This window comes from Diabrotica virgifera, chromosome 4, assembly GCF_917563875.1.
Source record: "Diabrotica virgifera virgifera chromosome 4, PGI_DIABVI_V3a".
Classification (NCBI taxonomy): domain Eukaryota; kingdom Metazoa; phylum Arthropoda; class Insecta; order Coleoptera; family Chrysomelidae; genus Diabrotica; species Diabrotica virgifera.
The window spans coordinates 197,549,112-197,561,141 of NC_065446.1; the positions used below are offsets into that span (position 1 = coordinate 197,549,112).

Here is a 12,030-nt window from a genome sequence, read left to right on the forward strand (position 1 = left end):
ATCGCTGTTATGTACTTCCTCAAGTTCTTTGTTTATAACAATCTTATCGACATCCGGATCAACTGTTACCCAAACAATTCGTGTTCTACGGGTCAAAATACAAAAAAAAACTTGGGTAAATCCATCTCAATAAAAGAGGCCGTTGTACCTCCCTGGCGATAGCACTAATAATGATCGTTATTTCGTCTTAATTTTCAGGTATAGAATAAAAAAAAACAAAAAAAAATAATAAAAAAGCTTAATAAAAACATTAAGTAAGTGCTAGAAATAAGATGAAATAAGAACAATACTATTTTAATTAACTTATAAGTGTACATCTAAAAAGTGAAACAAACAAATAGATTAATATTAAGGATAATGGTTAAAAACAAACTTATTTGTGAGAGTAAAGTTAAAACATAATTCAAAAAAAGTGAACTCGTGAAAGACTTTCTACAAACGGTCTCTTTTAATTACGCTAAGAAAAAGACTAAAGTGATAAACGTAAGTAATAAAAACAAACGTGTAGGTGTAAGCTCATCGTCAATAAAAACAAAAACCAAAAGAACATCCCAAAAAGTTTCTGTTGAGCGCAAGAACCGAGAGCATCGTGGCCGCTATATAACGCCGTTCAAGCGTCGGAGGATCCCACATTCCCGCGTCGCGAGCGTCCTTTTGAATAGTTCTACCACCTGTTAGGATGAGTTACTTGGCTGGCGTGCTCGTTGCCACTTTCTTGGTGGTGATGGGTCTTTTTGAGGTGAGGGTAGTGCTTGGATTCCCAGGGAGTACCAAGGAGGTGAAAATTATGGCCCCGATAGATGTTAAGCAAGGAGGGGTGAGTAATTTGCATTAAATAAATAATAATTTCCAAATAAGAAATTACTTATAACGTTGGTATTACTAAACATAACAATAATTGTTTTAAAGAAAACTTGTAATATCCAAAATTTTTTTTCCTAAAATACTCCGGAAAGTTGATATAAATTAGTTAGAGGCTGTATAACAATAAGAAAATAAAAAAATACAGAGACATTAAACACTATTTTGTGTACTACATAAACTTTTATACACTTTTAATTTTTTTTTATATTCTATTCATATCTGTCCTACAATATTTTAGTGTATATTATCTAACATTTAAATTTAATTATGTTCCAAGCAAAGTGTTCATTGTAGGCTAGCTACATTAAACAGAAATAAAATGTTAAACTATTATTGACTCAAAGTAGAAAAATTATCAAAATTGATAAATAATTGATATTATATAAAATATGGTATGAGCTCATTTCAGAAAAAAGGCAATACAGACGAAAATATTACTTTCTTTCAAAAAATAATTACTTATATAACTAATAAAATTTATATAATAAATATAAGTAGTAAATGTACACAAAATTATAGAATTGCGATTATCAGATAGGCGCTAATTTGAAAACACTATAAAATATTGGAAAAATATTACTGACTGCGCCAATTACGATAATCAAAGACAAACACGGATTTAAAAAAAATCGTAATAAATTAATTTATTTTGAACGAATAATTTCGAAAATAATTAAACGTTGGTAAATATAGTCTCTCTATCTCTATCTCTATTGATAATCCAGAGACGTAACAATGGTTGATGCTTCAGGGAATAAGTTAAAAAAGCATCTTTTTGGAGACTTTGACCAAGTTAGGTATCTCTCAAGTTTTTTGAGCTTTCTGGACCTCGATAATCAAAACCTCGATTAGTCCACAATACATCGTCCTTTTTAGAAGATGATTACAAAAGTCTTAAAAATGGTCTTAACTGCTTCGTTTGAGCTAGCCTACCAATTTTTAAAAAATTTTAGAGTACAGGTTGGACGCGTTTCCGCGTCCCGCGTCATTAACATATTTACGCTGTCCGACTAACGAAACGCGGCTGTAAATTTGTGGGACAAGAGATCGGCAATCTTTATTAACCCGCCGTTACACGCGTCTTCTATTGTGACGTGGTTGCACGCGTATGAGCGTCGCCCTCACCTACATAAATTCGACTTATTTCGAGGAAGAATGAATGTCAACATGTATAAATATAAAATGGATTGTACTCACATATTATAGAAAGTCTCGTAAACCAATTTTTTTTATTAATTTAACAAAACAAAAGTAAAAACAATATAGATCAAAAGCAAGTTTTCTTAATTTTCAATTTCAGCAAGCCACTGAAGAAATTAACGTTCTTTACGCGAATTCATTTTACTAAAAATACAAATTAAAATTAACAACTGTTCTGAAGCTATTTCTTTGTGGCATTTATGTAATTAACTGTTAATATTTTGTATTTTGATAACGACGTCCGAGGTGGAATTCGAAACGTCAATAAAATCAATTTTTCAAGTTAAATTGTGGCTTATTTCCCAATTAGAATATGTAAATTTAAAAATGGGTTCTTAACCAGTGGCGCACCTAAAATTTTCCTCTGGGGGGAGGGGGGTTTGCTTGGGCACCGAAAGTTTTTTGTATTATTTGTGAAAGACAAGTTACATTTTCCTACCTTCTTTTATATATATTTCTATATGCTCTGGGTGGGATTTTAACCCCCAAACCCCCCCTCGGTGTGCCACTGTTCGTAACCTAATCCAAACAATAATATTTTAATTAAACCTACCTAAATATTAAATAAAAACCTAAAAGTTTCTTTGAGATAACAGAAACGTGATTTCACCGTGATTGCACGCGCAGTGAGGAATTCCCTCACTTGAAGAGGGATGTCTCTTCTTTCAACTATCACACAGCACACTGACCGCCTGAAATATTCTATAACTTTTTCATACCCTCTCATGAACCATGCTAAAGGCATTCCTGGGTGCTTAAGGTTATCGTATTAGTTTACACAATGTCATTGCTTATAAACAAATATGGTGAGGGATTCCCTCATAGCGCGTGTAATGGCGGGTTAATTAAATGTAAGTGCTTTAAAAAATTCATACAGAAGTAAAAACTTCAAGTTGTATACTGGTATAAAATTGTTTATTAAAAAACTTCATAAAATGTCGTGCAAAACGTTTTCATTCTAATTCAGAATATGTTCAGTGCCTAAAATGAAGTATTTCCACGCAAAAAGGTTAAAATTGTGACTGTTAATAAGAAAAACATGTGGATCATACTTACAGTCTGCTCAGTAATTGCACCTAGCACACTATTTAAAGTGGTAACTTCATAATATATGGTTTACATGTTAAATTTTATGAAAATATGGTGACTGCAAGTCGATGTTACAATATTAAATTAAGTACATGCTTAAAGGGCAACATGCTTCCCTGCTCGAAAAAAAAACTAAGTACTTGCCAGTTCAATGGGCACAGACCAACTGATAAAATAGGAAATGGACTTTCAATATGACAAAGAGTGACATGACAAGACAAGATAAAGTCAATTTTTGGTTAAGAAATCTATTCCTACGTTTCTAATCAAAATCGTTCTAGCAATATTGATAAAAAATTTTGTGTCGCAAATTGTTAAAACAATTTAATTACTTAATAAATTTTATATTAAACTTATTAACAATAGCCACATTCATAATGCACAGAAGGAGTACATAGAAATAAAAAAAGAAACATCAAAATATATTGACAAGAACCGGATATAGAGTTTATAGGCGAATTTTAAAGTACCCCCTCCAATGCTCCAAGAATAGTTGTAGATGGCACTGTTCAAAAGTAACCTTTTTAAAACTTTGTACTTTAAAACTTCAGTCCTTGATCTTCCAAATGTCGCTAATAAACTTTCTTAATTATCATAAACAACCAAGCTAAGAATTTTTTTAAAAGAAAGTGACTAACTTCATCCCTAATTGCTGTAAGACAACACTTTTTTTAATTATGACAAAAAGCCAACTTTTCAAATATGGAAAAAGGTTTTCTTTAAATCAGAAAATGTCCCACCTAACAAGGTCCAAAATTAAATCAAAAATGTTTAAACATAAAAATATATTAGCTGTCGTGAAACCGAAACTGCAGAAAGACAAATTCAACCCAATTAACACGCTAGTAAGGAAAATTAAGGAAACTTAATGCATACAAGTTTTTATTTATGTCTTTCATGTAATCTGAGTTTATCTTTTTATGCCTTTTGGCAGGTTTTTCATTGAAAGTTCCCCCTTTAGGCAAAATTTTCCCTCATAAGGCAAATGTTTAGATCGGCCACTGCCTCTTGCACGAAAAAATCTTTAATTCTAGTCCGCAATTCCGAAATGGCAGACGGTGGATCTGTCTGACTCCTCAGCCTTCAGAATTCCCCATATGTAGGTACCTACGCATCTGGTGGCATTATTGCTGGTGAGTGGCCACTCCCAAAATGATCGCACAATATTCGAAGAGACTCCCTGGCAGTGTGACAGGTTGTCCCGTCCTGCAGAAACCATTGTTGATTTCAAGCTTGGGCCGTTTTCGTGACCTTTTCCGTATGACCGAAAATAGTACTCTACCTACCATAAAATTTTTTTCTGCAAAACTGAGAACCATTCTGAAGCAACTAACATTATCACGACATTCATATACGTTATAACGACGTTCGGAAACCACTCAGTGCGTTTCGGCGCCTGACACATACAGATTTGAGGCATACGAATTTCAGTACTCTTTATTTTGCCGCATACTGTATCAAGAAAAAAAATTATCCTTTAATTTTTTTAGCGGCTAGCTTTTGATGATTAAAATTATTTAGAAATTTTTATTTTTAATAACAGTTTGACAAAAATCTGCGATGTTCATGTTATCCACTTCTTCAAAAGCTATCTTGGTTTTACGGTTGAAAGCTATCAATTATGACAAAAAAAAAATAACAAATAGCTATTTGTATAACAAGGGAGGAAAGTGCTACTTTTCCTCCCGAGAATGAAGTTGGAAGGCAGTAACCATTCAAGCGAAGAAAAGGCACTTTACTCCCATGTTATACATGGTTTTTCCACCTTCCTCAAATAACAAGTCATTTGTTCATTTTTACTTAATTTATTTATGTAACTAACCAACAAAATTTATTAGAACTAAAACTAACTAGTAGGTACAATATAACTGTCAACTGTCAAATATAAGTCAAATTATTAATGTAAACATTGTTAAATCAAAATAACAATTTACTGTTTTTTACCATTCTACAAAATAGAGGGTGTTTTATAAATAAACGTTAAAATGTATCGATACTTACGTAATAGAAAATAGATATTGTACAGTGCGTCAATAAGTTATATTTCATCAATGAAATACCATGACGTCACTTTTACTTTTCCTCCCTAGGGAGGATAAGTACAACTTTGCTCCCTACAATCAGGTTCGTAGAAGTATACTTTCGGTAGAAGTAGGTGGAAAAAGCATTTACAGGCTGCAATCTCATTTGAACGAAGAGAATGCATATCCCTTTATGTTTGGAAATGTGTTGTATAACGTTAAAATGGGATAGTTTTCAGTGATTGGCTGTACAGTACACCATATTCAAAAGCTTTTACAATGAAGTAAAAAACTTCTAAACTAAATTGCTCGTTAAAAGTTAGGGGTATAGAGAATTCTGCTGAATATTCGTAGTAGATTTTTTCGTGAACAGATTAACGGATTCCGCTAATTTTTTTATTATTTTAGATTTTTCTTTAGTATTTACACATTTATGCAAAGGGTTACTCAAACTTTTTTTTTGTACTTATACCGGCTGGAAGAAAAGAAATATTTTTCTGATGTTAAGTTTGAGACGCCCTGTAGGGAAAACTAGGTACAAATTTGAGTATACGTAGAAAACGTATTGTAGTCTTATGTTTTGTGAACAGTTTGTTTTTTGAATGTCCCTGATATTTTAGAAACAAAAAAATAGACGGTTTGGTAATTTAACATGTGTTTTAACCGAAACAAAAGTTTGAGACACCTTGTAGGGAGAAAAAGGCACAAAAGTGATATTATGTTGTAGTCTCATATTTTGTGAATATTTTATTTTTTTAATTTCTCTAATATCTTTAATAACAAAGAAACTAGACGGTATGACCCTTTAATTAGTGTTTAAACTGTCGACATGCATCACATCACACATGTGAAACATAAAAACACATATTAAAGAGTAATACCGTTTATTTTCTGTGTTATTAAAGATATCAGAGAAATTAAAAAAATACAATAAAATCAATGGGAAAATCCCAATAGTTGGCTGTAGACCATAGTTAAAAAACTTATACAGAAATTCAAATTCTTCAAATTATATTCTGGTATAAAATCGTTTATTTAAAAACTATCTAAAAGTCATCCACATGGATTGCAAAACGTTTTCGTTCTAATCAAAATATCTTCAGTGCATTCCGCAAAGTAGTTGTAACTAGCACACCAATGAAGGTGGTAGCTTCATAATATATGGCTTACATTATAAATTTTAATAAAATATGTTGGTCTGTGCTAATTGAAATGGCAAGCAACTAGTTTTTTCGAGCAAGGAAGCATGTTGCTCTTTAGGCACATACATAATTTAATCTTTTAACATCGACTAGTAGTCACAATATTTTATTAAAATTTATAATGTAAGCCATATATTATGAAGTTACCACTTTCATTGGTGTGCTAGTTACAACTACTTTGCGGAATGCACTGAAGATGTTCTGATTAGAACGAAAACCTTTTGCAATCCATGTGGATGACTTTTAAATAGTTTTTAAATAAACGATTTTATACCAGAATACAATTTGAAGTTTTTACTTCTGTATAAGTTTTTTAAAAAAATAAAATATTCACAAAATACGAGACTACAACATAATATTGAAGTATACTCACCTTTGTGCCTTTTTCTCCCTACAAGTTGTCTCAAACTTTTTTCTCGGTTAAAACATATGTTAAATTACAAAACCGTCTATTTTTTTTGTTTCTAAAGATATCAGGGATATTCAAACAACAACATGTTCACAAAACATAAGACGACAATACGATTCTCATGTATACTCACATTTTTACCTCCTTCTCTCTACAGGATGTCTCAAACTTAACGTAAGAAAAACATTTCTTTTCTTCCACCCGGTATAAGTACAAAAAATAAGTTTGAGTAAACCTTTTCACAATTGTGTAAATAATAAAGAAAAATCTATAATAAAAAAAAATAGCGGCATCCGACTATTCGCGAAAAAATTAACTATGAAAATCGGCATAATTTTCTATATCCCTAACTTTTGACGAGCAGTTTAATTGATATACTTCTCAAAAACATCACAAATGCAACATCCACATGGATTACAATTTTTTACGAACATTTGCGGCAAAAAAACTTTTACCGTCTTGTAAAGGGCTATTAAGAATGTACCCAAGTTTTCACTGATGCTGGTCTGATAGGACCGAAAACGATTTGCATAATTAATAATCCCTTTGGATGTTCCATTTTTAATGTTTTTTAACAAATATAACAGTAACGTTGGAAGTTTTTTTACGTCATTCCGAAAGTATTGTACCTATATTTTCCAAATATTAATACTAATAGTCGGGGAGATGGAGGCGGATTTTGTTCGTGATTGGTAATATGGACAAACTATAAGGAGATATGTTGGATTAGTCATGTACATGAGTTTCCCACATATGCAGACAGCTGATCGGGGAGGAGGGTAGTTATAAGGGGTAAAATCGCGGTTTTTATTGTTTTTTTTTGTGACGCTCGTGATCGAGATAGTGCACCAAAATGTGGGAATAAGTAGATTCTGACTAGGGATGGGAAAAACCTACCGGTTTAAACCTAAAACCGGTTTTTTTACTCCGCAATAACCGGTTTTACCGGTTGTTTTTTTTGTCCCGGTTATAACTGGTTTTTTCTTTTTGAAGTAAAAACCGGTTATTAGGTTTTTACGGTGATTAGGATTAGGTTAGGTATTATTTTGGATCCCAATCATAATTATTATTCTCAAGTAATTATTCCAAACAAAACCATAATTCAAATTTTATTTTATTTTATAAAATACAGAAGCAAACTGAAAGTGCAATCTCACATCAGCCAGAAACAATTATTAAGTTTTATTATAATATTTCCTTGAAAAGGTAATTGTAATCATAATATTTACATAAGAAGTGATCTGGTTGAATTAGACGCAAACATCATCTATTTTTCACACTTAACTCTTGACATTGAAAGTGGGTGAATGACTTTTTCTGATTACTAAAAATAATGCTCTGACTATGAATATCGAATTAGTGATTACGAATACGAATCTCCAAGAATTTCGCTACGTTTTCAAAACGATACACTCATACAGGAAGTATTAAATGAGTTAAAATGTACCTATTCTACAAATATACAAACGTGTTAAAAGTAATACATGTTCTTCCGATAGTATGTACTCTATTTGATCATATTGATATCGAGTAGAATGGAGTATCGCAAACTAAAGTGTATTGTAAATGTAACTTTGTAACATATTGGATTAAAAAATCCGAAAACCGGTTTTTCCAAAAACCGGATTTTTTGGCCGGTTATAACCGATAGGTTAAACCGTAAGCAAAAAATACCGGTATAACCGAAAACCGGTGTTTTGTCAAAAACCGCCATCCCTAGTTCTGATGTAACTAAAAAGTGAAAAAATGTTGTATCTATGAAGTCTGTAGACTCAGTGGAAGCAAAGCTGTAGTTAATTAAAACCAGCTTCTTATTCGTCAAATTCCAAATCGAATATTTCACCGTGACATAGCCAAAAAATTAGGCACTTTTCGGAAAAACTCCTCATACCATTTTTAAAGTGACTAAAAAAAGTTTTAGTTTTGTTTTTTAAAATAGTTTCTAGTATCAAAAGTAAGCTAGTTATGATCATAATAAAATTTGTTTTTTTTTTGGTAACAAAAATCGTGAAAATCACCCCCCAATAAGCATGCCAAATAAAAATAATTGTTACTCCTTCACAAGCTACGTTACTTATGCATTGTTTATATGATCTGTGATATGAAACTTATCGGTTCAAAGTGCTTATAGACTTATACTATACACATTTACAAATATTATGACTATGTACTTAAATAAATATTATGATAATATTGCATTTGTTAGCATTTCAGATTAAAACAGGGTTTTATACAGAGGTGAGCTCGCTAATAACCGGCAAAATAACACAAAAGATGGAAAACATAACAAGTTTTGAGATAAAAAGAAATGAAACTTGTAGAGGTGGGAAATTTAACGGTAAAAACTTACAAATTTACATTTTATTTATTGTCTCCCATCTTTACACGTATCAGAGAAGTATGCCAACTAAACCTGTCACTGTCACAATGGCAATTGTCTATCTCATCCGATAGGTTTAAAGGTGGGAAATAATAAATAGAATATAAATTTATAGGTTTTTTTTGCTAAATTTCACACTTCTAATATTTTCATTACTTTTTATCTCACAACTTAATATATTTTCCACCTTTTGCGTTATTTTGCCGGTTATTAGCGAGCTCATAACTGTATACACAATAAATTTAAAATTATATTGTGACGAGCGGGCTAATAACCGACAAAATAACGCCAAATTTGGAAAAATATTAAGTTGTGAGATAAAAGAGGTGAAACTAGTAGAGGTGGGAAATTTACCGATATATACCTATAAACTTACATTGTATTGATTGTTTCCAACCTTTAGACGTAGCAGATAAGTATGTCAACTAAAACTGTCACTGTGACAGTGGTAATTGCCAAACTCGTTCGATACATCTAAAGATGGGAAACAATCAATATAATGTAAATTTATAGGTTTCTATCGCTAAATTTTCAACGTCTACTAGTTTCATCTCTTTTATCTCACAACTTAATATGTTTTCTTTCTTATACGTTATTTTTCCGGTTATTAGCGCACTCACCACTGTGTTCTGGATTTTATCATATATTTCAACAATGCCGTAATTATAATCCGCTCCTGTAATAAAGCTAAAGAGAAAGATAATTAAAATATCTTAATGTTATCATTATAGGTATATGTTTACTTTTAAAAAATATTTTTAAAAGATATTTAGAATTTTTATTAAATATGAGATATTATTTAAGAAGATTTTGTATAAAAATTTGAACTCTTTTAAATAACCCTTAGAATATAAATGTAAAAATGTTGTTGAAATGTTTTATGAGTTAGCTAAAAGCAAAAATAGATCATTATAAAATTTGCAAAATTGCAGGCCTCCAAAAATTTTACCAGAGAAACTTTTTTAACTCTAAGTCCTCTAATTTTTAATCTACTCTTATTCAACCGCCGAAAATCTTTTTAAAGGAGTTTCAAAAGCAACCATGTCTTTAATTTTAAACTTTTGCGTCCCTTAATTTTTGAGTAAAAATGATTATGTAAAAATAAATGAGTGATAAATAGACCAGAATAACAAAAACTGATGTACACAGTGGCAAAAAATTATATTATCGTCTGGTCAACTGCAAAGCATAATGTGACACTATAGTCTTATTGAGAACTATACCCATATTTTTACATTTTTGTTTACAAATTTCTAATGGTTTTTCTAAATACATAGATTTAAAAGAAAGTCGGTGACAAACAACGTCTTTGCTTAATAGTAGGGGAGGAAAGTATGATAAATTTGCTGTTACTCAAGCGTTATGGGGACCTCTTAGGTTGTGATTATTAGGTCCTAAAACCAAAAAAATTAAGTTAAGTTTGCCATAAAGTGGGGGAATTTCCATTGTTTAATTTAAATTTCCATTTCTAATAATCGTTTTTTCGGATAATAGCGCCATCTATCCATAATTCGAAAAAATGTCTCGAATAAAAGTTACTTATTTTTACGTAAAGAATCCAAATTTGCAATAAAATGGACGTTCTCTACGTAGGGTGTCCTGTTTGGCATCAGTCGATAGATTTTTGGAAAATATTGAACGCGTATTTTTTAGTTTTTCGATCTGATGTTGTATATATACAAGCTAAACGCTCCCGAGGAAGCTGAAGCTGTTTTCACTTGAAGATCCTTTTTATGGAGGATCATCCCATTCTGAGTTAGGTTTTACAGTTGCTGGTGTGACTTCGCCGTTTTCAATACCTTTCTCCATTCTTCTCTCTCTTCCATTTTCCTTCCTATATTTCTAATTTCCATACTTCTTAAGTCTTCTTCCAGTTGTTGTCTCCATCTGAGTTTAGGTCTGCCTCTGGTTCTTGTACCTGGTCGTATCCATTCGGTCGTATCCATTCGTAACTTTTAACGGATTGTTCTTCTCTCTTCTCATTATGATATCGGATCAGACGTTAACTTCGCGTAATTTTCACGTTTTTTTTGTGAAATTCTGTGACACCCGTTTCCTTACGCCACACTCAAATCGTCAGATTTTTAAAATATTCACTCTGTTGCATACTTAACTTACCATATCTTAATCTGACGATTTCGAGTTTTTCTAAGGATCGATTTTTTTTTCGGACCCCCTTTAACGAACTCCCCTGTATTAAGAGCCAATATACTAGGTTGTTCAATAAGTTTTACGGGTCGATATGAGTGGGCGTTGCTACCAGCATAAAGTTTTGAGGTTATGTAGGTAGAATCTTCATATGAACGTGTGTGAAGTTTCATGCCAATCTGTCAATTCATTCTTTGTTTACAAGCCATTTATTATTGACGTGTCACACTATTTATCAAAATGGAAAAATCAAGTATCGTCCAGTGATTGAATTTTTATTTTTGAAAGGTTTAAAAGCAAAGGAAATTTATGAACGAATGTTTAAAGTATATAAGGACTCTTCCTCTTCAATTATTACAGTAGAAAGATGGGTTGCTGAATTTAAACGTGGTCGTACAAGCCTAGAAAAAGATCCACGTCAAGGACGTCCAAAAACAGTAACAACCCCAGAAATCATAGAAAAAATACCGGATATAGTATTGGAAAATCGCAGAGTGACTGAAAGAGATTTAGTAGAAGCCCTAGGGATCTCATTGGGCAGTGTAAGCAATATGTTGACTGAAGTATTGAGTTTCAGAAAACTGTGTTCACAATGGGTGCCGCATTAGCTAACAACGGAACAAAAACACATTCGAATGCGACTTTCTCAGCAGCATTTAGAGCGTTTTCGAAAGGCCTCTTAGAACAGTGGAAGGAAAAAATTCGTGAAAAAAGGCC

The 12,030-nt window shown here is 31.9% G+C and overlaps 1 protein-coding gene across 2 annotated transcripts in view; it reads left to right on the forward strand.

Moving 5' to 3' along the window:
* LOC114331506 (corticotropin-releasing factor-binding protein) overlaps positions 1-12,030 on the forward strand; it is a 553,233-nt gene that overhangs the window by 24,538 nt on the left and 516,665 nt on the right. For both annotated transcript variants that reach the window (XM_050648639.1, XM_050648641.1), the window contains exon 2: positions 199-817. In XM_050648639.1, coding sequence (XP_050504596.1) covers positions 680-817 — 138 coding nt within the window. In that variant the 5' untranslated portion in view covers positions 199-679. The remainder of the gene's footprint in view (positions 1-198; positions 818-12,030) is intronic.